At 31.5% G+C, this 25,873-nt stretch overlaps 3 protein-coding genes across 3 annotated transcripts; all 3 read right to left on the reverse strand.

Annotated features, from left to right (window-relative positions):
• Positions 1–4,401: 4,401 nt before the first annotated feature.
• LOC122588524 (HMG1/2-like protein) lies at positions 4,402–6,612 on the reverse strand. Its single transcript, XM_043760658.1, has 8 exons — positions 6,503–6,612; positions 6,345–6,390; positions 5,680–5,766; positions 5,240–5,297; positions 5,107–5,151; positions 4,943–5,023; positions 4,777–4,860; positions 4,402–4,667 (listed from the first exon to the last, which is right to left on the reverse strand). Exons 2-8 carry the CDS (start codon positions 6,380–6,382, stop codon positions 4,650–4,652), a joined length of 411 nt encoding a protein of 136 aa, XP_043616593.1. The 5' UTR covers positions 6,383–6,390; positions 6,503–6,612; the 3' UTR covers positions 4,402–4,649.
• Positions 6,613–11,741: 5,129 nt separating this feature from the next.
• LOC122589908 (transport and Golgi organization 2 homolog) lies at positions 11,742–14,213 on the reverse strand. Its single transcript, XM_043762238.1, has 5 exons — positions 14,095–14,213; positions 13,071–13,254; positions 12,395–12,601; positions 12,061–12,255; positions 11,742–11,971 (listed from the first exon to the last, which is right to left on the reverse strand). Exons 1-5 carry the CDS (start codon positions 14,175–14,177, stop codon positions 11,816–11,818), a joined length of 825 nt encoding a protein of 274 aa, XP_043618173.1. The 5' UTR covers positions 14,178–14,213; the 3' UTR covers positions 11,742–11,815.
• An 8,587-nt stretch (positions 14,214–22,800) lies between these two features.
• Positions 22,801–24,474, reverse strand: LOC122587505 (glycosyltransferase family 92 protein Os08g0121900). The gene has a single exon (XM_043759692.1). The coding sequence runs from the start codon at positions 24,472–24,474 to the stop codon at positions 22,801–22,803; it is 1,674 nt and encodes a 557-aa protein (XP_043615627.1).
• Between the last annotated feature and the right edge of the window lie 1,399 nt (positions 24,475–25,873).

The following is a 25,873-nucleotide window of genomic DNA, read 5'->3' on the forward strand; positions in this document are numbered from 1 at the left end:
TTGGTCCCTGTGGTTTGTACAAATTAGCAAGGGGGTCCCTTTTCGAGAATCGTTGCAATGGGGGTCCCTATTTTGAGAATTTTTTGCAAAATTGGTCCCTTTTTGACGGATCCATTAAAGGTGGCCGTCAAGTGTGCACGTGTGCCGCACGTGTGGGGGTATTTACGTACTTTCTACCCCACAGGGACCCCCATTGCTAAAATGAAAAAACGACAGGGACCAATCTTGCAACTTTTTAAAAATCCATCACTAAATAATACTACCTTTTAACTTTCCCAAAGATTTGACCATGAGCCGTTACAAGTATTTGAAAGAAAAAACCCCAAGATTTGACATCCCTAGGGATCGAACTCAAGACCTTGAGTAAAACCTGGGATGCATCTGACCAGATGGAGTAATCATCATTGGCTAAAAATTATTATTTTAGTGATGGATTTTTAAAAATTGTAAGTTTATACAAATTTTTAAATATTTAGTGATGCATTTTTAAAATTGTAAGTTTAAAAAGTAAGTTTTATAAACTTAAGAGTTTTTAAAAATTCATCACTAACTAATACCTTTTAACTTTTTAAAAAGTTTTATAAACGTACAATTTTTAAAAATCCATCACTAAATAATACCTTTTAATTTTTAATAGGTTTTATAAACTTACAATTTTTAAAAATCCATCACTAAATGATAACTTTTAATTTTTAGTGGTTATATGTTTTTAGTTCTTTAACAACAAATAATCATGAAAAGATAAAAAGTGTTAAAAATTATATTTAAGTTAATAATTTAATAAAATTATTTTTTTTTTTTTTAGAAAAGTTAAAAGGTATTATTTAGTGATGGATTTTTTAAAAAGTTGCAAGATTGGTCCCTGTGGTTTTTCCATTTTAGCAATGGGGTCCATGTGGGGTAGAAAGTACGTAAATACCCCCACACATGCGGCACAGGTGCACACTTGACGGCCACCTTTAACGGATCCGTCAAAAAGGGACCAATTTTGCAAAAAATTCTCAAAATAGGGACCCCCATTGCAACGATTCTCGAAAAGGAACCCTTCTTGCTAAATTGTACAAACCATAGGGACCAATCTTACAATTAACTCTAATTTCTAATTTTCTTTTTGTACCATTTATCCCGTTGTGGTTTCTATCTCTGCCAATCAGAGTTTTTTCCTAGATTTTGGTGGTTACTGCTTTACCTTTTTTTAAAAAGAAAAAAAAACAACTTTAAACTACCACTAAATAGATTAGGAAACACTATTATCGAGGTTTTGAACTTTGGTCTCTTCGCTAGAGGCCAAAGTCTCTACCATTACTGTTTTACCTTAGCCCTTTAGCTTAATTGTATTCGTGTAAAAGAAACAACAGGCGAAGTAAAAAAGTTTTTATTATCATATTTTTAGAAACAAAAGTACGAATATTATGCCTACTCCCAAGTCCCAACAAATACTTTTTGTTTAATGTTAGCATTGCTAAATGTTAAGAGTAAAATTACTGTCTCGACCATGCATATACATGTAAGATTAAATACCTTTTTTAAAAATAAATATAAAAGGTTCATTCGTTTGAAATATAATCAAATGAGAATATTTAATTTTGACGATAAAAATACTTATGAGCCAAACATTACATTTAAGGACTTTTAGAAAAAAAAAATAAACATGAAAGGGTAAAGATAACCCACTTTGGCATGATTTAATGCATCCAAAAAAATCAACCATAACCTACTTTGGGATTACTCTCACCAATTCATCATCATACAATGATACAAACTCTTTTCCCATCATTACACTTTTCCTTTTTTTCATCAAAAAGTTATAATTTCAGCCATGTTAGGCACACGAAAGACGAAACCCATAGAAAATGAGATAGAAGTTTATAGAACTCGATCTTTATCATCTGGAAGATTATTACCTCTCCACTAGCTTCCCTCGGTTCGCATAGACATTCACAAAGCTATACATCAACATCATTTGATGATTGTAAACACAAAAGGTCCGACATTAACTTAAAGCGAAAACTCCCGAATGGAAATCAATGTTTACCACTACCGTCCACCACTTCCACCACCACAGTTCGTCTGTCTACCCAGGGTGGAGCACGTTAGGTAGATCATCACATCACCATTAATCCGTTAGGTCTCTGCCTATCATGACACCATCCTTGTCTTTTCTTCTTCATTGTTACATTAGTTTTTCTTTCTCCAAAAACACATTTTCCCTGTCCTAATGGACACACACTCTCTCTATCCTTGTTTCTCTTTCTTCATCACAAAGCCACACACATTTGGTCTCGCAACTCCACATCTTCATGTCCTAACCTTTCAAGATATAGACGTGCTTAGACGACACCACCTCACGAAACGACGAGGTGGTGTCAATGGAGTCATCTTTTGGACGCGAGGAAGGCGAAGGCAAGACGACCAATAAGGAGCGGTCTTACAACCTATTACCCCCAATTAGCTATCCTTTATTAATACTTTTATGGGTGTAGGCCGCTACAAATTACAGTGTCCAACAATAGTGGTGGTGGTGGTGGTGGCATTGATAAAAAGGAACGATGGTGGCAACAGCTGCGGAAGAAAGGAAGAAGGGAGGGAAAAATGTATGGTCCAGATTTGTTCTCAAATTTTAAAACTAATTAAGATTCTTTAAATAATTCACTTGTACACAATTTCAGATGCAAATGTATAATCATAGATAATTCAAAGACAAATTATATTTATTTGGTTTTTTAAAATGTTGTTTATGCATAAATCCTATAATAACTTAAAAGTATTTACAAAATAACTTTGACAGAATCTTTTAAATTAAAGTTTGTGTTCCATGAAAACTTGAATTCAAAAGCAAATTAAATTGTAAAGATAAAATACAAGACTTCTAAAAATGTGACATTTAGAGCAAATTAAAACCAAAAAAATTAAACCATACAAATAAAAACTTTTCATAGAAATATATATTAATTAACAAAGAAAAATGGAAAAGTATATATATATTATATTATTATATTATATTCAATAGTCATTACCCGCGATTAACCAACCGAATTTTGATATATACCTAAATATAATCATATATATGTATATTTACACATATATGTATTACATGAATACATCATTTACATATCTATTTTGCTAATTTTTGATATTTGTTGTCCAAAATATTAATAATTCTATTAACTTTCTTTCACAATTTATGATTAATTTTGGGTATTCTAAGTAATTTTCTTATATATATATATATATATATATACTCTTTTTAAGAAAAGTTGTTAAGTTTGTTTAAGATGTTTATCAAAAATACTAGTAATATCATATAAAAGACATTTTAAGTAGTAAATCATGATACTCTTAAATAGAAACTTGCATTGCATAAGTGTAACCTTAGAAAAAAATAATTCACAATTAGATGTTAGCCATGGGTCATTACAAGTATTCGGAAGGAAAAACTCCAAGGTTTTGTCATCCTTAAAGATCAAACTCAAGACCTTAGATAAAACCGAGAGTAGCTCTAACCAATTGAACTGACCTTCATTTATGTAAACAAAAATGGTTCATAAAATTATACTGTAAATACGTTTCATCACATATTCTGTTTGTTTAGTTTACTTCCGGGTGATACTGATTTGTTTCACAAGTTCTTTTCCTGTTTTTTAAATAGTTTTCTCAAGTTACAAAGTCAAAATTGGTCCGTACTCATTAGGGTGAAAAGGATGGGAAAATGGGAATTACTGCTCTTTCTTTCTCAAAACAAGTTGATGTGTGGTTTTTACAAAACAAATTGTTTACAATGGTTCAAGTAAAAGAAAAGTTATATTAGCAAAACTCTAGCATGAAAAGCTAATTTAGTTGTTTTTAAGGGTATTTAGTAGAATAATCAAAAAGCACAAGCTTAAGAATGTTTCTAGAGTTTTTGTTTATCAATCCAGATTGGGCAGTACAGTCCCTCTGGGCTCTGGCTATCGACAAATCCCTCCTATCCACCAAATTAGACGCACCTATATTGACCCATTGTTCCTCTTAATAAGATAAAATATCATTTTATCATCATGAATACATGAAACTATTCTAAAAAAAAAAAAAGTTGTTCCAAGATATTGGCAGGTTTTATAAATCACAGCATCTAACTACCAAAGTTCATACACGAGCAAAATGACTCTGAAAAAAGTTGATTAAAAAAGTTTCAAAATGATACATTAGTGGATTATTATCGAGCTCAAGCATTTATCAATAGAAAAACAAGTTGAAACTTGTACTCGACTATAAAGGTATTCTTACTCGAGCCTTGATTTAAAGTTTCAGGTACTACATTCTCAGCAGGGATTCACACATAGAAGCACTAAATGACTGAATCAACTTCAAGCTAAACCACCGATTGATAGAGCATAAAAAGCAACACAAAGTACACCAAAATACCTTCTAAAAGCATAACGCATTTCTTAGAAAAGACTAACTGAGAATACAAATGTCAAACACTAAAGCAACAAAACTAACTTGTTCTCTATGCACCATAATAATAATAGTAACTAAACATCTATCCAATACTATTGCATAATAAACATAACAAAGTCAACATATCCATTACTTAAAGAGGCTTTTAACCTTATGGTACTACAAAGCAGATACGTTTTTGATGATCATCGACGCCATTAGATCCGATTTCACTCTTCATCTTCATCCTACAAAACCACAAACAGCACATTGTTCAGCACCAAGTTCTTGTTTCTCAAAAAATCCGTGTAAAAATAAAGCATACATAAATATACACACTTATAATCATATATATACCTCTTCACTGCCCTCCTCATCATCTTCATCATTAACCTCTGACTTAGACTTGTCAGAGTCATCATCATTGTCACCACCAGAAACCTAATTACATTACAATTAGCACATAATCATTAACTAACAATATAAATGACAACACACAAACACAACTAAGAAAAATAACTACCAGCTTCTTGTTGTATGAAGCCAATGTTTTTTCGTAATCCTTTTTCCGTTTCTCAGCTTTGTCAACATAGGGTTGTTTGTCCTGTAATTTTATCATACAAGTTAATATATAGAACTTCAACCTTGTTATACAAAACATAATAATCAAAAAAATGTGTTTCTTACAGCATCAGACATGGCTTTCCATGCAGCACCACCAGCTTTACCAACCTGACAAAATTTAAATCAAAACAGATTAAGCCCATTTTAGTAACAATAAAAAGTTACTTTTTTTGGTATAAATTCATAAAATACTTACAGCTGCAACTGATTTGTTGTTGGGATTATCTTCTTTAAACTGCTTTCTGAACCCTTCCCTAATATATAGCAAAACCGCACAAAATCAAAACTTATAACTATGAACCAAGTAACAATCTCAAAAGCGGCTTGAAACCAGGATACCCGATGACCAAAAAGAGGTATTGGGTTTGAATTGCACTACGCCGTCTTGGCAAAACCAAAAAACACAGCTTGGAAACGACAGAATGGGATACCCATTTAGGCCACAAACATATGAGTCCAAGACTGTCCCTTTTAACTGACCCTCCCAAATAACCCATTATAAAATCATTAAGCATGCTATTTCCAACCGAGTGGGGTATCCATTTAGGTCGCATACATCCGAGTCAAAGACTCGCCCTTTCGACCCAACCTCCCGATGAGCCCGGACACGATAAATTTATAAGAGATGATAGTTACATGAAAATAAAGAAAGGACCGGCAGGCCTCTTAGGCTTGTTTGGATCCTTGGCAGTCTTTCCCTTTGCAGTTTTCTTCACAGAAAGCCTAAAATATCAAATATTCATCAATTACTCAGATTTAAACACAGATAAAAAAAGGATTAGAAAAAAACATTAAACACCTAATCAAATCAGATAAGAAGTTCAGAACAAAAATTAACTTTCAACAAAAAAAAAGTGATTATAGAGATAAGAATATATATATAGATAAAAACTTTCCAAAAAAACTTTTCTAAAAGCAGATCTGTTAATACATCAACTAAAAACATATTTGTTCATAAATATCGCTTCAAATTATAATTAAATCGAAAACTAATTATTATTAAAAAAAGTACAGATCTACAGATGCTTTATCGATAAAAATAGTTACATATATACACAAATTAAGTAAAAATTAATCACAAATATGTGTATGTGTATATATATATTTTATATGTATATATTACAGAGCCAAAAAAAGCTAAATTTGCAGCAAATCACTAAAAAAATAAAAAAATAAAATAAAATTTGAGCAATAATTGATTGAAAAAAAATACAGATCTATACATGTTAAAAGTATAAAAAAATATATATACATACATATAAATTAAAGTAAAAAAAATTAAATAGATAATGAAATCATACTTGGTGTCGGCTTTTTTGTCCGATTTAGTTCCTTTCATCGCGAGATCTGAAAAACAAAAATTAACAAAATAAGTTGAGAAATCGATAGAGAAAACGATTAATTAGATGAAAATCAGAGCGAATTAAAGAATTAATTATAAAAATAATAATAAATATACCTGAAGAATAATTAAGGGGTTTTTTTAGGGTTAGGGTTTGTGTGTGTGTGTTTTTTGGGGGTGAGATATTTTTTTTGATAGATATAGAATTTAGGGTTATGAATGATCTTGGGGGATTTATGTAAGGGTGTGTTTGGGCGGGATTTATTAGAGGGCCTTTTTTTATTTTAGCGAAAATTTGTCTTGTGATTTTTTTGTTTTGGTGAAAAATGAAAAAATTTGGGTTCCCGCGCTTTTCAGGCCCAATTGGTGTCTTTGTGTGTCAGTAATTGTAATCATTTTTTCTATTTTTTTTTGAGATTTTTGGTTTTTTGGGTGGTTTTTTTTCCCTCTCTTGGAAGTTGAATTTGAAATGGTTGTTATTGTAATGATTAGGTAAAAAAAAATACTACTAGACAGTAGGTTATAAATAGGGGCGTACTATTGACACCAAAGACAGAACCGAAAAACAGATCCGAAAAACCAAAAACAGAAATAAAGAAAAAACCGAACCAAGAAACCGAAAACCAAATAAAGGATTGGTTTGGTTTTGGTCTTCTAAAAACCGAAAGGATCGGTTCGGGTTTCGGTTTCATATATAAAACCGAAAAAAACGAAAATCATGTATGACTTAACTTATTATATATTTGTGTTCTAGTGTTAATATTTAGTACATGGTCTTATGGTTCATTCAAACATTAAAGAAGAAGATGTGGAAGTATCAATTTACTCACTCATGATATACCCATACGGAGCTTTAGCTCCGTACCCGAAGCAGAATACGAAGTCATCTTCGTACAGGTAAAAACACTTATACCCATAACGGAGCTCGATCTGCTTAACATGACTACCCCGGAGCCCCAAAGGTAACGAATACCCGGCTCCGAGGAGATATACAAGAAAGATCGGATAAAGATCTTTCCCATGATAATCTTATTAAACATATATCGAAGCTCCGATATACTCGGACACAATGTTATTAAACATATTTCGTAACAAGATTACCACAAATCTCCTCAAGAAGGAAACAAGATATTCACAAAGGAGGAAAAGATTTACCCTAATTCTCTTACAATCCTCTCCAAGTTATTTACCCTCTATATAAATAGAGGACGAAGCCTCACGGCAAAAATATAATCAACAATACATTCGATATACAAAACCCTACAAATCATTCATAGTTTATTCGACCTTCGTGTAAACCCTAAACAAAACCCACAAACCCTAAGTCGAAAATAACGACTTAGGACCAATAAATCATAGGCGTAAAGCGGTCTCCGACCCTCTGACCGTAAGAGAATCGCCGATAAACACCAACAACCACACTCACGCATCCGGTTGGACCATAGTGCGATTATTTGATCATTCACTCATTATGTTTGAAAACGAGAACATGATTATAATAATCTTATTCATGCAATCTTCTTTTACTGTTGTTAATATCTTTGAAAGTATATTCTGTTTGTTTAGATTAACGTAGCCATTATGGTTCTTTTATCATCAATACTTTTATTTATACTATCTCCGATTTGAAAAACCAAAAACTGAATCAACGAATTGGTTTGGTTTTGGTCTTCTAGAAACCAAATGGATCGGTTCGGCTTCAATTTCATATATAAAAACCAATGGTAAAAACCGAATCGACTTAAGTAATACTATGTCCTTACGTGTTCTTATCCAGCCGGAGATAAACGTCTAGCAAACGCATGACCATACACATCATCTGTGTCATAATTATGTGTATGATATATCACATGTACTCTCCAATCATATGCCTTTGAATAATGACCATGCAACTTGAAAGGACAATTACATTTTTTCAATAAAACTTTTTTTGATGCTCATCCTCCTCTTACGGCATACTCTACCACCATCACACATGAATAATACCATAGAAATATCATCGACTGCTTTTTTGTTTGATCTACCCTTGACTAGGAAATAAAACAACATTTTATATAGTTATGAGTTATGACACTATTACACAAATGTAAATAGGACACCCTAAATAAAATCCGTTATTCTTATTGACTAAAACATATTAAGGCCACCTAAATAGAACCCCCCAAATGGAGCCCGCTATCCTTATTAATTAGGTCATATTAAGGTCACCTAAATAGAACACCCTAAATAAAACCTGTTTTTCTTATTAACCGGGACATATTAAAGGCACCTAAACAATAACCCTAAATAAAACCTGCTTTTTTCAACACCGGTCATATTAAAACCACTTTTAGGAATCCTAATGAAACCCCAAGTTAAATAGAATTTGATTTTTGGTGTAAGACCATGGCCAACGTCCCGCCCTATTTCTTCTTAAATTTTTTAAACATTGGTCTTTCCCTCCTTCAAATTAGATTTTATCAAAATCAAAATCATACCTTTAAAAAAAATCAAAATCATACAGACTAGCTATCTCTATCTTCCTTGACTCCTTTTAACCCCATTGAATTAAAATGTCTCGTTGAGCGTTCTCTCACAATCATGTATGTCTTTTTTTATCTTTTTCAAATTAGCCTCCACTAATTATTAGGGCTGATATTGTCAGATAAAATGGGCGAATCTGTGAATGTCTTTCGTTCTTTTTGCCCTTACATTGTCGGATAAAAGTGACATACAGGTAATAGGGGTATGAGAAAAATTGTTGAAATTGTGTGAATTTTCGTTGACCCAACTAGCCATATGTCTTCGGATCTTTGAGCCTGTACGGTCATACACAATTAAACATATATAATATTTAACCATAAAGCTACAGAATGATATTTGATCATTTACGCATTTAATTAAATAGTTTTAATTAATTTATACGTTTATAAATTAACGCGAGTTAATTGAGGATAAACGGATAAAACGATAACCGTTATTTATAGTAGTCGATTTAAGTTAGTTTTAATTGATTGATAAATAACTTATTAATTAAATGAGTTTAATTAATTAATTGAGTTAACAGGTTGGATAATTAATAAATGTCCATATTTAATTAATAGTTATAAGGAAAGTCCGGTCTGACCCAAATATCCACATGGGGCGAATCTATATCAATCCTAGAAGGGGGAGGATGAAATTTGCAAGGGATTTTTTGGGTTTTTGGTTTCATAATTTGATTAGAATACTTCCCTATAAATACCTTATGAAATCCCTAATTAATTCATTTATTCATAAATCCCTAACACACACATAAAGGTGAAAATCTGATTTCTCCCTTTTGTGTGTGTCAAACAAAACATCCCAAAATAAGCAAAACCCCAAAAATTTTTTAGCTATAAGGGTTCGAATTCCACTAGGTGGAATTGTAAGGGTTTCGTTTGTTGCGGTCGTAAGCTACAAGGTGTCTAGCAGATCCTTCGTTAAGACATTATTCATGTATGCACTTACGGAGGGTTCTACACTTGGAATCTCGTTTCCGAAATCTTTTACATCACGAGGGATCTTGTCTACCTCAACGAGGCCAGTTTTGTATTTATTAAGTTACTTATATTGCATTGCATGGTGATCTTGGTCCGAGATGTTAAAACTATTAAATGTCTCTTAAAATATTACCACATGTTTTTAATAGTTTCTAATAGTTTATTAACACGTTTCCACTTAGCCGACCCCTTTTATGTTAGCCGGTTAATGAAATCCCAACAAAAGTGTGGGGTCAGATGGGGCAAATTTCGCCCCTTTTGCTTATAAATTCCCCCCTTCTGCTCAAAATTTTGCCCATTCTGCTCCGGCATATCGGGTTGAAGTGACGTAAAGTTGACAACATTAAAATAAAAAATGTCAGGTCAGATGGGGCGAAATTCGCCCCTTCTGCTCCTAAAATTCGCCCCTTCTGAGGGGTGTCAATAGACAAAAAAGGGTGCCAATAGGAAGCCCCAATAGATAACAAGTAATTTAGGGTTGAGAAAAAATAATTTGTTATGTTTTTATTTGTATAATAAATAATTTATAAGTACTGAAATTGATGATGTAAGACGATGCTTAGTGATCGATTTATTCGAGTGTTGTGAACTAGATTAATTAAATGTGGAATCTAAAATAGGGCGCATATATTTAGCGTAAAATATGACCGTTATATTTATTTGAAAGATGCATTGGTTATTACGTGAAAAGAAAAAACGACGATGCTTATCATAAAACAAAAAACTAATATAAAATTTCATTTGTAATAATTATGTAAACCCGTTTGTTCTTTATCTTGGTTTAACATATATGTTTCACTTTTTTATGTTGTCTAGCTAATATCTGTATGTATATTGTTTTTGTCTACCTGATCAGTTATATACTCACATTCATCATCCATTTTTCAGAATCGCTCTTTAGAATTTGAATGTCAACGGAAAAATGTTTGAAAATATATCTCTATAATAAAGTATTTTAGAAAAATAATATCAAATTTATAAGTATTTGGACCTAGTCAAACTAAACTGCTCTATAAATAAAAAATTTCGACTTACAATTTGAGGCTTAAACTTTACATTAAAATTATATCACAATGAATCACCTAAATTGATGTCTAAGTGCTAAAATTATAATTTCAAAAGTTATTTTTTTCATATTTAAATGAAAGAAAGACCTTTCTTTGATTTTTTTTTTAAGTTCATTTTTAATTTATATGTTAATTTTTTTAAAATTATCAGATAACACAAACAACCAATCTCAAATCCTGGTCACAAGACGAGTCTCGTCCGATATGGCACCATGCCAAAAACTGATACCGAATCCTATTCGGAATCGGGACTTTTATATAGGTATCAATGTGTACTATTTTATATGTCGAATTTGAGTTGTTTTATTTCCTAACGCTACAAGTCTTCTAATGACAATTAGAAGATTTTTTCTATCGATAGAAACTCGATTGCAAGTTGTTCAAATTACAAACTTATTTTGGAATAACTACTTAAAGATAAAAGTTAAATTTTTTAATAATATTAATTTCTATGATCGGTACTAACATTGAATCATAATGCTTAATTTTTCTGTCTAATGAGAATTAACAACCATCGTTAGTTGATCATATTGCAAAAGCTAAGGATAAAGTTTCATGAAACAAGCATAATTTGCTAAGTACAATGACATTTCAAAATCAGAACATATATAACAATCTATTGTGTTCGTATTTTCATTAGACGTACAACAATACTCAATATTTATACAAGCATTTCTTACAACATTTTTAAATCCATGATCACATATGGGATTAACATGTATCTATAATAGAGATTATTTGGGCTTGTAATTGTTTTCTATATATATATATATATATATTTAAAAAGGTTTTAAACAAGTTTATATATTGATAATGGACTTCAACTTAAATTATCTGTTTCAACGTAAATTCTTATATCGTTAGAAAATGGTATCGTTTATTTTGAATGTTGGAGTGATATAATAGTTGATGGTTTTCTCCCACCACAATTCACGTTCAATGTAGGTCTCATGAAAGCTTGCTTCTTCGGTGTCTTTTATACTCAATCCGATCATGCTTCTAGTCCCGTAACGTCCCTGGTGATCAAAAAAAGCCAATTTTAAGCTAAGAATTTCATAATCAAATACTCGTAGTTATGTACAAGATTGGAAATATGTGTATATACCAATGGGGTGTCTACTTCAACAAATATTGAGCTTAGATTGTATTCCCAATCAAGCGAACAAATATTTGGAAGTTGGCTCTTGTCGGCTTTTGTGGTGTCTCTCATTAGTTTGTTTATCATATCCTTCACAGGTATTTCTTCGTCATCGTCATAGGTGCCAAGTAGTTTTTTGAAATTCAATTTCAAACGTTGAACCTAAAAAGACGAGATTCAGTACCTGTTGTTACCTTGTTTACCAAAAAAACACATAGATACACCAAAAACTCACTGTTTCAAATAAATGTGCTTTACTCTTAGTGTGAAAAGTCAGATTTTAGTAAAAAACAACTGTGACCTTGGGCCAAGGAGAATCGAGCTTCGCATTGGAGAGAACATGGATGCCTGGTTGAACTTGTTGAACCGTTGGGGGTTCACTTTTCGGTCTGTTTGATATGTAAAACATTTTGTTGGAAGAAAGGTCAAGGGTTATGAGGTTGAACCCATTGTACTCGTGAACCTCCTTCACCAATTCCTTTGCAAATTCCTCTGAACTTTTTTTGCTCTACAAAATCAAGTTCATCATTAAGTCCCTAATTTAATTATATTAGAAACAAACACTATACAAGTCGATTACATTTTGATTTTAATCGATTACAAAATGAAAGGAATTTTATTTTATTTTATTTTTTGACAAGAGTTAGTTTGGTCACTTAGAAGATAGACAACTCGTATACTCCGAAAAAAACAGTGTGTATTTATCCGGACATGTCAAAGTGGACTAATAGTGGTTCCAGTCCAATTGATACACACTTGCATCCTTCTAGGCCCAAGAGCCTCAATACATCCCATAAGCCCATAGTCCACACTTTGCAAGTTTATTTAAACCTCCCATTTTATGAGTAAAATTAAACATATAACCATTAAAATAAAATTTCTATTATTAAGATGTACGAGTATAGTTTTCATAATGTCATTAACGCAATTACTTGTTATAATGCCTTTAAGATTAAGAAATGGATACGAAAATAGACCTCCAAGAAACGCAATGGAAGTTCTCCTCTACTCTTGGCCTCAGGGAGAGTGTGAAGCTCCAAGACATTGGTAAGAAATGAGACTCTACCTTCCCTTGTACATGCCAACCATGTCCCGCCGGCAACCTCGTCTCTTCCTCCAATTATCTCTCCACCTTCCCACCACCCGACCGCCTTTGTTGGCCTTTCATCACATACAACAAGAACCACTCACATTTATTTTTGAGATGAATAGTGAAGAATCGAGTAATAATTAAAGACGATACATGAAGGGAAAAGAAAGCACAAATTAGTCTTGCAACCGAAATAGATAATCAAAGGTTTATCATCATAATAACTATATGGGGAGTTTTTCTGAAATATATGTATAACAAGGACATATGTTTGTTTTTTCATTGCTAAACATAAGCACATGTAGTTAAAAGGATAGAATGCTCACACATTTATAAATGTAAGTAGTAGACATTTGCCAATACTTCAGATTATTTGAATAAGTGGACACTAATAGTCTAAAATCTTTTTGCTAATATGAGGAAACAACTATGATTCATATTTTAGAAATTGTTTTAGAAGAAACAAAATAGAATTACACGTCCCTATCAACGTCGATTAATGTCAAATTCGGTGCCTTTTTTTATTCTAAAGAGTCGATTCGTTCAAGTTCGTCCAAACATTCATCAACATTGCAAAAATGGTTAGAAGTAAAGATGTATGTAACGCTTGAGAAATTGAATAAGTTTTTTAAAATGTTTGTAGAATTGTAGGCAAAATTAATTGACATTGTCAACATATTAAAGTTATGTACAAAATATCATCATCAAAGATAAAACCAAACCCAATACGTAGAATTTTAATAATTAAACTACCAGAAATTGAAACAAAACCAAATAATGTCTTCGACACTTAGCAAATTAAGAAGAAAAGTTCGTGGATTTCTATATGTTCCATAATTACTCATCTCATCTCTAAAATAATATGGATCTTATATATGTTTATGTTACATATGTATATAGCTACTAATTACCTGTGGTGATACTCGTCTCTATTGAGCAAGAGAATTAAAGGGTACAAAGGGTGAACTTGCCAAGCAAACACCACAATGCACATCTCTCTAATAATATTGCAAAGTCTAAAGAAGAGTACTTAGATATATAGAAAAAAATGGCTTTCTTCAAGGTAGTGTGTTTGTGTGTTTATATGCACACCAAGTTGTGCAAAACAGCATAAATGGTCCCTTGACTATCACGTTACCTAACAAATATTGTACATTGGCTTTTTAAATTAAAGATTTGCTAAAACTATATTTGAACATGCGATTTAATTTAAATTGGTAAAGATGTGTTCAATAGTTACATCTTAATGATTAGTTCCATAGAATGATTAAAGTACATGATAATTACTTTGCATCACATGGCGTAACTTAAATTTAGCCATGAATATGTTTTGTTACAACAATATGTTTCATATGTATATTCTAAAACTTTGATCATATCTCTCTTTAGTTTACCAAAATTTCATTTAAAATCTTCTTTTCAAATTTACCTTCTTAGTTTTACTGTTTCAAACTTAACGGGCTCAATATAAAGGCAGTTAAAAATTAGTCCATTCATAAAGCCAAAGTGAAACACTATAACCGATGAGGTAAATTTGAAAAGTTAGAAATGATTAATGTAATTTTGGTAAACCGCATTGACCAGTAGACCATCATGTAATTCGAGCTATAGATCGAATAAGGTTTCAAATTATTGTTTTTTACACACATATTGTCTTATCTTAGATATATGTGATTCTAAGTATTTTATCTTTAAGATATACACAACCTTGGGTCGACTTGTATATCTAGATTTTGTATGTTTTGATCTCTAGCTAGCATTTTACTAGTTAGTCATTTCTTAGTAATAATATTTCTGCCGTTAAAAATACAATATTGTCATGATTGCATTTGAGACACTTGAAGTTATATTCCCTCGACTGAATTTATTAACCAAACTTGGCAATTCTCAATGTGACTATTGGAGTACCAAAATATGTTATTTATAATGGCAAAATACTAAACATATTGCTTAAGTCACTGTTAAAAAACAATTTGTAAAGTCTTGCATTATTTTTGAAAGGTGATGGTGGTAGGGTGTGGGGTGGCACCTTAAATAATGTTACTATCATTAAAAAAAATCATGTGCATGTATAATTCCATCCCTTTTTTATATGAACAATCAATAGGTTGAGTTTTTAGGTGGTTATGATTTTACCTTAATAAAGTTTTGAATTTATAATATATATATATATTTTACATATACTACAATCTTTCAAAAATAAGATGATTTTCGTTTACTAGAAGTTTTTAAGTGGTTAATGGTTATGATTTGCTTGTCATATCCCGCACTTTACTATTTGATACCAAGCAATATCACTCAAAACCATTGACTATGTCACTGTTTCCCTTTTATGTTTTATATTTATTTATACTAGATGGATGCCCGCACTTTACAATGATAAAAATAGATAACATTCAAGGTGGGATGTGAGGGGGGGGGGGGGGGCTTAATTATGAGTTAGGGTTTTTGTTACGCGTTTGTGCTTAAGAAAGAGATAGAATCTAAAATTTTTGTAAGAGTATTTTAATCGCAGTGTATAAAATGAAAATATGGATGTATTAAGATGAAAGGTAAATTAAACATATCGGGTTCTTAAAAGTTCAAAAATAGGATATCAATTTGTTTTATAATGGAGTATGAATTTATGTTTCTTTTACTCATAATACGTTTAGGGTGTGTTTGGTTTCATATCAAAATGAAGGAATGGGTCCCATTCCCATTGACATTGTTTGGTCAAATAACTTTCCGAAAAATAAATTGAATATCAAACCCCATTCTCATACCATTTTTAAAAGGTCTAACCAAAGGTATTAATTTGTTTAATGCATTATTTATTTCAAAAAGTTTTTAAATTAATATGATATCTATTTACTCTCTCAGTCCCACTAAACTTATCTACTTTTAATTTTTCAAAGTTAAACTATATAAACTTTCACCATAAAATTTTTTATTTTTGTTATATAATAGTTGACGAAAGTTATACCAATGAAACACATATCTAAAACATAATCAATTCATATAACTGTCATTATTTTGATTTTAAATTAATATGATATTTATTTGTACCCCCGTTCCATTAAACTTATCTACTTTTAAAATTTCAAAGTCAAACTTTACGAACTTTGACCATAAATATTTTTATTTGTGTTATATAATAGTTGATGAAAGTTATACCAATGAAACATACATCTAAAACACAATCAATTTATATAACTTTTATCAAATATTATATGACACAAGCAAAAATATTTATGATCAAAGTTCGTAAAGTTTTACTTTAAAAATTTAAAAACGGACAAGTTTAGTGGGACGGATGGAGTATTATTTATTGTAACTACTCATCTTTCAAACAGTACCCTAATATTTTATTTCACTCACAGTCAAAATCACGAAGCAAAGTAAGTTATCGCAAAATAAGACAAGTCACGATCACTAATTACTACTCCCTCCATCTCACTAAATTTGTCTACTTATAAAATTTCAAAGTCAAACTTAACATCTTTGACCATAAATATTTTTATTTGAGTTATATAATAGTTGATGAAAATTATACCAATGAAAGTCACATCTAAAATACAATCAATTCATATAAATTTTATTAAATATTATATAATACAAACAAAAATATTTAACTTTGAAAATTTAAAAGTGAACCAGTTTAATTGGACGAAGAGTTACATTATTGGCGTCCGCACGTGTATACATGCTAATCCTTTATTTAAAAAAATAATAAAATTACAAGTTTATCACCGTTTTCAATAAATCTAGTATTTTCTATATCATCCACTCGTCTGCTGATATATTTATCAACCGTGGTACATTTATCATCACTTTCTTTATTAAAAAAGATATGATATTAAGCCAATGGTATTACAGTTGACTCTATTCAAATTTATTGAAGAAGTATGAATAAAATTAGTGATAACATTGGAACGGTTTTGACTCAATTTTTAATGTCAATCCTCCGGTGCCAACGCTTAAGAGGCATGGCATCAACCATTGGGGTGTTAGCCTAGTAGTCAGGGGGTTCCACAATGTGGTTTCTTTCTGAGCAGGTTTTAGGTTTGAATTATGTCACATGTAAATGTAGTGAGAGAACCTTAGCAATGTTATACTCATCTAACACATGAAGAGCAAACCCTTTAGGGCATTGCCAAGAGTCGAATCGGCGTAAGGTATTAGCCATTTATCTGTTGCTGCCTTTTTAAAAAAAAAAAGGGCATGGCATCAACGCTAACATTAACGCCGAATGTCAACTAGTTAATTTTGAAGCGGAGATCGTGGATGGAATTTTATTTATGTGTTTGTTTTGATCTTAACGGCTATTATTTTATTAACAAAAAATTGTTTTCTTTATAAGTGTTGTGTATCAAACTATCAATGGCTACTTTTGCTTTTTAATATCTCCCCTAAAAACTTTATAAATATACTTTCATTTAACAATTTCTATATACAACAATATTGGCTAACAAATTTAAGACCAACAACGTGATGATCACCACGCAGACAACCAACTAATGAACAAGCTAGTACCCCAACAAATATGGAGTGTAGCTATGGAGTTATTCAAGGTGCACGTGAACCACATGACTTTTTTTTACATAATCTAAATTTACTTTAAAAAAATGATTATTTCAAAATGTATTGGTTTCATAAAAAAAAAATGAACCAATCTAGATGTTAAATTTATGCCGTTAAATGTTTTGTGAGTCTGGTAATATGCGGTCCTTGGTCGTCAATGGAGGAATGGCACCACACGATTGGAAGCTCCGTCTATAAGTACGTGGAGCCATTTTTCCATACCGAGTGGTGTTACTAGTGTATATCATGTCACGAATAAATGTATGCATGTTAATACTTAGCTCGAAAGTTGTTTTTTTAACAGAAAATTTGGGTTCAACCACAGGTTTCTTCATATATACAACTCCAATTACAGAGAACCCATAATGAGAAAAACCTCGTCTCCATTCTCAAGAGCATCACACGAGTACTTGAACCCAAGACCTCACAGTCTCAGACCCTACCATATACGTACCAATCTATCTATTGATGATTGGTTTGAAAGTTGTTTTTTAATGTGTCGAATCTTCATTTTAAGGAAAAAAAAGAGAGAAAAGAACATAGTTAATACAGAATTATCACAAACGTGTCGTTTCTATACATACATTATGTAATCTATAATCTATAAACTTATTCGGAAATAGCAAGTGAAACGAAATGCGCCATATATATAGTATTGATCATTTCTGGCACGTGCTGCCTTCATTTATATACAAGTAAGCTTATATTTAGGTCCAAGCATCATTAATAAAAGTATATTGGTGAACTTATATAATCATCCACACGTATGTATAAGGTTGTAAGGTCCTTCAAACTCAACCATGTTTATCTGTATGTTTGTGATTGTATATATGTGTACTCATGTCAAAAGATTATAGAAGGAAAATAGCATTTTATCACAACTAAACTTTATGTAAAACTATTTTCATTTCACTTTGGATAACAAAATATTTAAATTTAATCGATTAGGGTAGGGATTTAAAAGGAAATCCAATGTTCCAATTAAAGCTGTTCGAATATCGATATGTTTTCATATTCTACTAAAAACGTATATTGACAGGGACACTTTTGACTTGGATGCTAAATTGTCAATGGGCACACGCAAAGCATGGTTGGAAACTTGGAATAGAAACAACTTTTTTTTTTTAATACCCAAATCAAAGATTGACGCATAATGTCATCCTATAATCCATTTTTTTTCTAACCAAAAACGTATGAAACTTCACATTATGAACTTGCCTTTTTGCAATAGATAAACTTACATATATTTGAACTCATCGAATGGAAATTAAAATACTACAAAAGGTAACAATATAAGAAAGTGAATGAATTAATATAGACCAACAACGTACATGGCTTTGTAAACATTATTGTTGTGAAAGCAATGGTAGCATACGTTGCATTAGTAGTACAAAACACCCATGTGAAGATTTAACTATAGAGATAAACTCATCGATGTTATTATTGTACTTGTGATTCCCCCTTATTAATCACCACCCACATTTGCTCATATTAAATACTTTGTAATAACTAAACCGAGTGTTTTTTCGTGTATATTTCAATTACATAACTACAATCCAATTAATGCTAATAACAAGGCTATTAATCTCATATCATTTATAATATCAGGTATCGTTAGAGTCACCCATGATGACAATGGACGCGTCAACTAAACCGAGTATCTTTCGTGTATATATTTCAATCACATAATTACTATTCAATTAAAAGATTTAAAGTTAACAACATGCAATTATAGCATCATGTATGTTAAAGTCACACATGATGACAATGGACACATCAAATCTACATTATCTTTTACTAGCATGTTAATTACCCGCACAGTGCAGCGGTAACGGTGATAATGGCGATGACTAGTGGTGGTGGTGGTGGCGGCGTCAAGTGGTTTAAAATAATGTAAATGTAATTGATGTAAATGTGGTCGTGAAGTTATTTTAAAAAATAAAAGTTTAGAGTGTAAATTAATAAATAAGCGTTGAATGTGTAAATTGATTCAATAAAGACAAATTAGGTAATTTATTATAACTATTTCGAAAAAGATGATTTATTAAGTGCAATTAGGTTATTTCTTACTAACTTTTGTATAACTTTTTTCAAAAATAAGAAGGTATAACTATGTTATCCAAATGGATTTGTGTGAATTTAGTTTTATACTCTTGTCCAGTGTCCACATTAGATAGATGCTCATGATAACAAGTGCTTAATTTTGCCTTGAACATACTCCCGAATTAACAAAAGTGTTGCGAAATCAAACGACACACCAAATTGAGCACTTTCTTTTTAAAGGGAAATGAAAACCTTTGTGTGAAATTACTAAACATTGTATAAGTCGCATGCTAACATACATTTAATTAACTCAAAATTTTCAGTAACTTAAGAAAAAACAATATTTAAGATATACTCCATAACTGAAGTCTGAGTCTTTCCATTTCACGTTGACTAATTTCACATTTTTAATTTTTTTAAAACCCATCTAGTTCACAAGTATCAATCCATTTATATATTTGGTGATAGTCATCAATCAACACTTTAATATATGGGTATAAAAAATACAGAATTGGCAATTTCTCTTAATCATCACAATTACTCTATTAGCCACTTGGTCATTATGGCCATCCAAAGTTCCAAAGCCGAATTATCCATAATCATAACTAGTACTGTTATACCCGGCTATTGGGCAGGGATAACAATCGAACATAGACTTGAATGCGGTTAATTAATTCTAACATGTCAATCATTACCATTAGATAAAAAAAACACATCGTTAAACAATACACTGTTAATTTTAAAACATAAAACTTTGATGGAGAAATATAAACTTGCAATGTTCTTAGAAGATAAAATATAAGAAACTAAAAAACTTTGATTGTGAAAATTAAAATAAACTAAAGTTGTATCACATGAATCGTTAAACATAAAACTTTAATGGTAAAAATAAAAAGTCTGAAAAGGATTTAGTGGTTAAAGTGTGAAAAACTAAAATATTACAATCCTAAATAAAATATAAAATAAAAAGCCCAGGAAGTTAAGCTAATATCTACACAACACGCTAACTTAAGCACTAAAATTAAAAAAAAAACAAAAAAAAACAAAAAAAAACAAAAAAAAACAAAAAAAAAAAACCAACCAACTTGTTTCATTATTCATATGCTAATTTAGTTTATATAGTATATAAAATTGGGTATTCGGGTTAGGTCCAAACTTTTATACGGAGTATATAAGAAAACAAAATGTTAGACCCAATGATTTTTGTTGGACCCAGTGCTATTTGTTGGGCCTCGCCTCAAGCCCATGTATGCAGACTTAGAGTTGGACGTCGTAGTTCCTGTAGAACTCAATCAAAACTTCAAAGAAAAAACTTTTTTTTCACCACTAATTACAATCCTTTTAAACGGTGTTATGTGATCCATGATATATATATAGATTTCAGCCCAACTAAAATATATTTGGACCATTCATTAAACATACCCGTTTTTAAGAAAAAGTCATGATATTTTTGGTGGCCCAAATATACATATGAGCTGCTATCTATGATGAAAGCGGTTTATTTTTCTTTCGTGCATCATGGAAGGAAAGCGATATCCTCACCTGAATATTTAGTTGCATAGATAAATTACCGATTTGCATAATGTGTTATAAAGATTTTCCTATTGTTGGTGTACTTATTAAAATAATAATAATATTGTAGGTTTATCACTTCCTATATAATCAAAGAATCACTCTGAATTGTTTGTTACTGCTTTTGTATTTCCATTTGTGACATCCATTTACTATTTCTTGGTATTGTACCTTTTATTAATGTAAATGGATGTGAACAATAACATCATTTTACATTAACATATAGTATTAGGTTTAGCAAACTATAAAGTATAAACAAAAGCTAACTTAGCAAAACTGGCTCCTTCACTCATTTAGTCATGTCTTTTGTACCAGTATTTAAAGGGGAGTTGGGTTTGATTCCATCAAAGCCTTTTTTGTTTTTTTTTTGCTTTTATTTAAACTTTTACATTTCACTCCTAGAAAAATACATTTTGATATTTATTTGTTTTATTACTGGCCCATTTTCTTTGTATTTTATGTGTATTTACTTGATGATGTGAAAATGTAGAAAAGTTATAGAATTGCCAGTATGATTCAACGGGCATCATCCTTCTTGACTTCTTTCTAATTTGTCATCAACTTTCTGATTATGTATGATGAGAAATCTAGATAATTTGGTGATAATATCATATGTCACATTTTCTACAAGCCTAGCTCATTTTGCTGCTAATATGGCCACATTGATTAGCGATTTAGCCCGATAGTCTGTAACGTTGCATCAAATAAAACAAAGAAAAGTTTTATTCAATTCGTAGAGTCGAGCTTGTTCCTGAATCGGTTTTCCAATCCACAAATCAGATTATATGTATGTCCCATTTTCCTTAATCAAGTTCATGATCAAAAATCGAAAAATAGCTAGGCTGGCCAGGATATATCAAGAACAGATTCATCTTTACACCATGTTAGAAATGATGTTACAAAACAACCAGTCACGATTATTGTGGGCATTTTAGAAGAAGATTATAGTTTTAATAAATCAAATACTTATGAAAGTTGTCAAAAACATTAAACATTTATGCCTAGCTAATAGTTGGGTCAATTTGTGCTGTCAAATTTTACCAGTTTACTATAATTAAAAGGTTTATAAGATAAGAAAAAATTTTAATTACATTTTGTAAAATCGTTGATATAGAGTCATGTCTTACCCAAAATCTGAGTCAATTTGGGTTGATATTACTTTCTGCAAAGACATATTTTTATCTATATATGACTTAAGAATAAAACGTAGCAACTGTATCTTGACTAAAAATGAAACCTGTTAAATGACAATAAAAACATCTTTGAGTAAACATTTGTACAAGAATTTCCCCAATTAAATAGTTATAATATATATGTACAGGATTCTTGCATAAAATTAGAAATATACTGTTAACTGCTAGGAGAAAAATATTCACTATTGTAAGAAGATTCGATCAAGCAAAAAAAATTTCATGTTCAAATGTTCAATTATGTATGTATCAGTATTGCCAATCCATACCAAAGCCCAATTGCCCATTTTGCCTTCCAAACCATCGCCTTGTTAAATCTCTTAACCTATTATCATACACTTCACAAAATCTCTCTTCCCATCCGTCGGGCTTAACCGCAAGACTCCCAAGACCAGGAGCCCGATCATTTGATTTCAAGTTCACTGAACGGGTCCAATCCACAACATAAGCCGATACTCTTCTCCTAAACTTCGCTTTAAACTCGTCCCACACTTGATACTTATAATGGTTCACCACCACCTTTTCAATATCCACTTTCATGCTTTTATACCCATCTTTTAACTTAAAATGATGAATCACATTAAGCAAAGACTCATGAACCGCATCAAGTAAAACAATAGACTTATGCCGGTTTTCAACTTCATTTCTACAATTATACCCTTGTGTCACACCCAGTAAGGGGTGTTTCTTTTGCTTCGACGGCCCAAACTCATAACAACGAATAATTAACTCTCCATACGGAAACTTTGGCAAAAGCAACCCTAAAAGCATTTTCGACGGTTTTAACAACTTCCATGATGGCGAGTACACAAACTCGTCTACATCAATATACATCATCCACTTACACGAGTTTTTTGCAAGCAATGCTGCATGCGAAAAACCAGCTTCTTGTGTTTTTGGCCAAAGCCAAAAACGCAACTCGATATCATACCCTCTTGATCTCAACAACTTTACAACTTCCCCTAAATCATCATCACTACCATTGTCATACAATATAAACCTATCAACCCCAATTTTGGAATGATAAATAACCCATTCTTTTAAAAACTTGCCAACATTAAAAACCATAGTACATGCGCACAATAGTTTCTTTTTACTAATCTCCACTATCTTACGCCTAGGGGTGTAATATGCGATGGATGGAACAATAACCGAATTGTTATTTTTTTGTAAGATTACAAGCGACGCTTTGACTGGACTTTGACCAAACGCCGTTAAATGCGGACGTTCACATCTAAACACTTCTTGTAATGAGCTACTAACGGAGGTTATAACGCCGTTAAGTATATTTTCACCAAAAAGACATTTAAATTCCTTTGGACTTCTATTGACTCCTTGACGATTATTAATTCCTTTAACAAACAAAACGACGTCGCTTTGCGTTTCGATTATATTGTAAACTATATAACTCCACCGGAGCATCTCCGGCGCCGGTGAAACCTGCGCTATTATGTGATCGTCCGGGCAGGTTGTGAGCACCGGTTGCCGGAACGGAAGTCTCCGACGAAACCGCTTCGGAAGCTGACACGTGTACGTTTTCCGATCATACGGTAACTCACCAGAAAACCTTGCCGGAGAAATCTCGTTAGTATCGAACAAACAAAAACGCGATGTGTAATTAGATGCCACGTGTGCATTTTCCGGCGATTCTGTTACGATCACGAGCACCTCCCATGCCGGAAACAGAACGGATACATTCGCAATCGGAAAGTGATCGGAATTGTTATCGGTGAACTGAATCGGAAACGGAACGATAGGATTAAGCGGTTGGATTTGAATTAATTGTGAAACGGCGTCGTATTGGAGTTTAGGAATGTGGAGTTGGGGGATTGATAAGAGAAGGAGGTGGTAAATTGTGAAGAAGAAAATGATTGGAATCGATACGTATAGAAAAACTGTACGTATATGTATTTTTTGGGTCATTTGTGTTTTGTGAAGAAGGAGAAGAAGTAATATGGAGAAGATGGAGCGAAGAGATGAAGTAAGTTTATATATGGGGAGTAAAGAGGCGGCTAATATTTAGACAATTTTTAATTCTAATTTATTTTTGATCTTTTTTAGGGTTTAAAGAACATTAATGTTTGAAATTTGATTGATTATGTACTTTTATTTGTTACCAGTGTGAAATTTTGTTTTAAGAGTGACAATTTGTTATAAAGATAACATGATAATTTAAAAAATTCAAAATGTTTTATAATATAGTAAAGATAAAGATAAAAAAAAATAAAGATTTAATAAAAGAAAAAACTAGTTTTTTAGGGCTACTTTTTATACAACTTGTTATTTGTGTGATATAGTAAAACAAAATATTTTGTGGTAATTAGCAGCAAATAATACGGAATAACATGTTATTACTTATTTTGTTTTGATAAAGAAAGAAAGAAAACTGCTCAGTGGCACTTTCTGTAGGTTTTGAGCTCTAATAACTTGATGGTGTATGGGGAGGTTAAGATGTAGGCAAACCTTACATTTATCAAAGTAGAGAGAGTCTTCCATTTTTCACCTAAATGGTAGGAAAAAACCCTCTAACAATGTTGCTACTTATTTTGTTTTAATACTTTTTATTATCCGGATGATTTTCGGGCCTTATAATTATAATAGGGTAAAGATAGTGAATTGGAAAAAATAATGTGACATTAGGGGTTGCCTTGAATCATTACAACTATATATCAATTCTCTAATCGAACTGAAAATTAAATCATGTACCTTGCATATATTTAAAAAAGCAACAAAAGTAAGACATGTCCCTCCCTCAACGTGGTCTAGACCACTTTGCAAAAACCACATTGATGGTTGCAAATTTGCAATGGACTATGCGGATAAGGCTAGCTTTTAAAATAGTAGAATTGACTAATTTACATTCAATAGATAAGGTTAGTTTATAAATAGTGGTTGAAACTTGAAAGTTATGACATAAGTTACTAAATGAAAAGAACTAATTTTTGAGAGAGGATTTTGAAATGTCAAATAAGGAATATACTGCAAAATGGAATTGACTCTAGTTGGTCAAATTCACGAGCAAATCATTTTTCGAAGTTTGTTAGTAAGTACAAAGTGTTTACTTAGTTATAAAAAAAAATACTGTATCCAACTTTTCATAACTTTATAACTTTACATAACATTATTTTCATGCAATTCCAGTTTTCAACCTCAAGAGCGGTCTGGACTTGAAATTGGGGTTTGCGGGCTTGTTACTACTTAGACTCTTAATTTTACTATTATTTTTTACGTATCTACTTTTTAGAAAATAGAGAAGTAGTTGCCTTCTCTTACAAACCAACGTTTAACCTTTTTGAAATACATAAAACCCTTATGATATGTT

Source organism: Erigeron canadensis, chromosome 2 (genome assembly GCF_010389155.1).
Source record: "Erigeron canadensis isolate Cc75 chromosome 2, C_canadensis_v1, whole genome shotgun sequence".
In the NCBI taxonomy this organism is placed as follows: Eukaryota; Viridiplantae; Streptophyta; class Magnoliopsida; order Asterales; family Asteraceae; genus Erigeron; species Erigeron canadensis.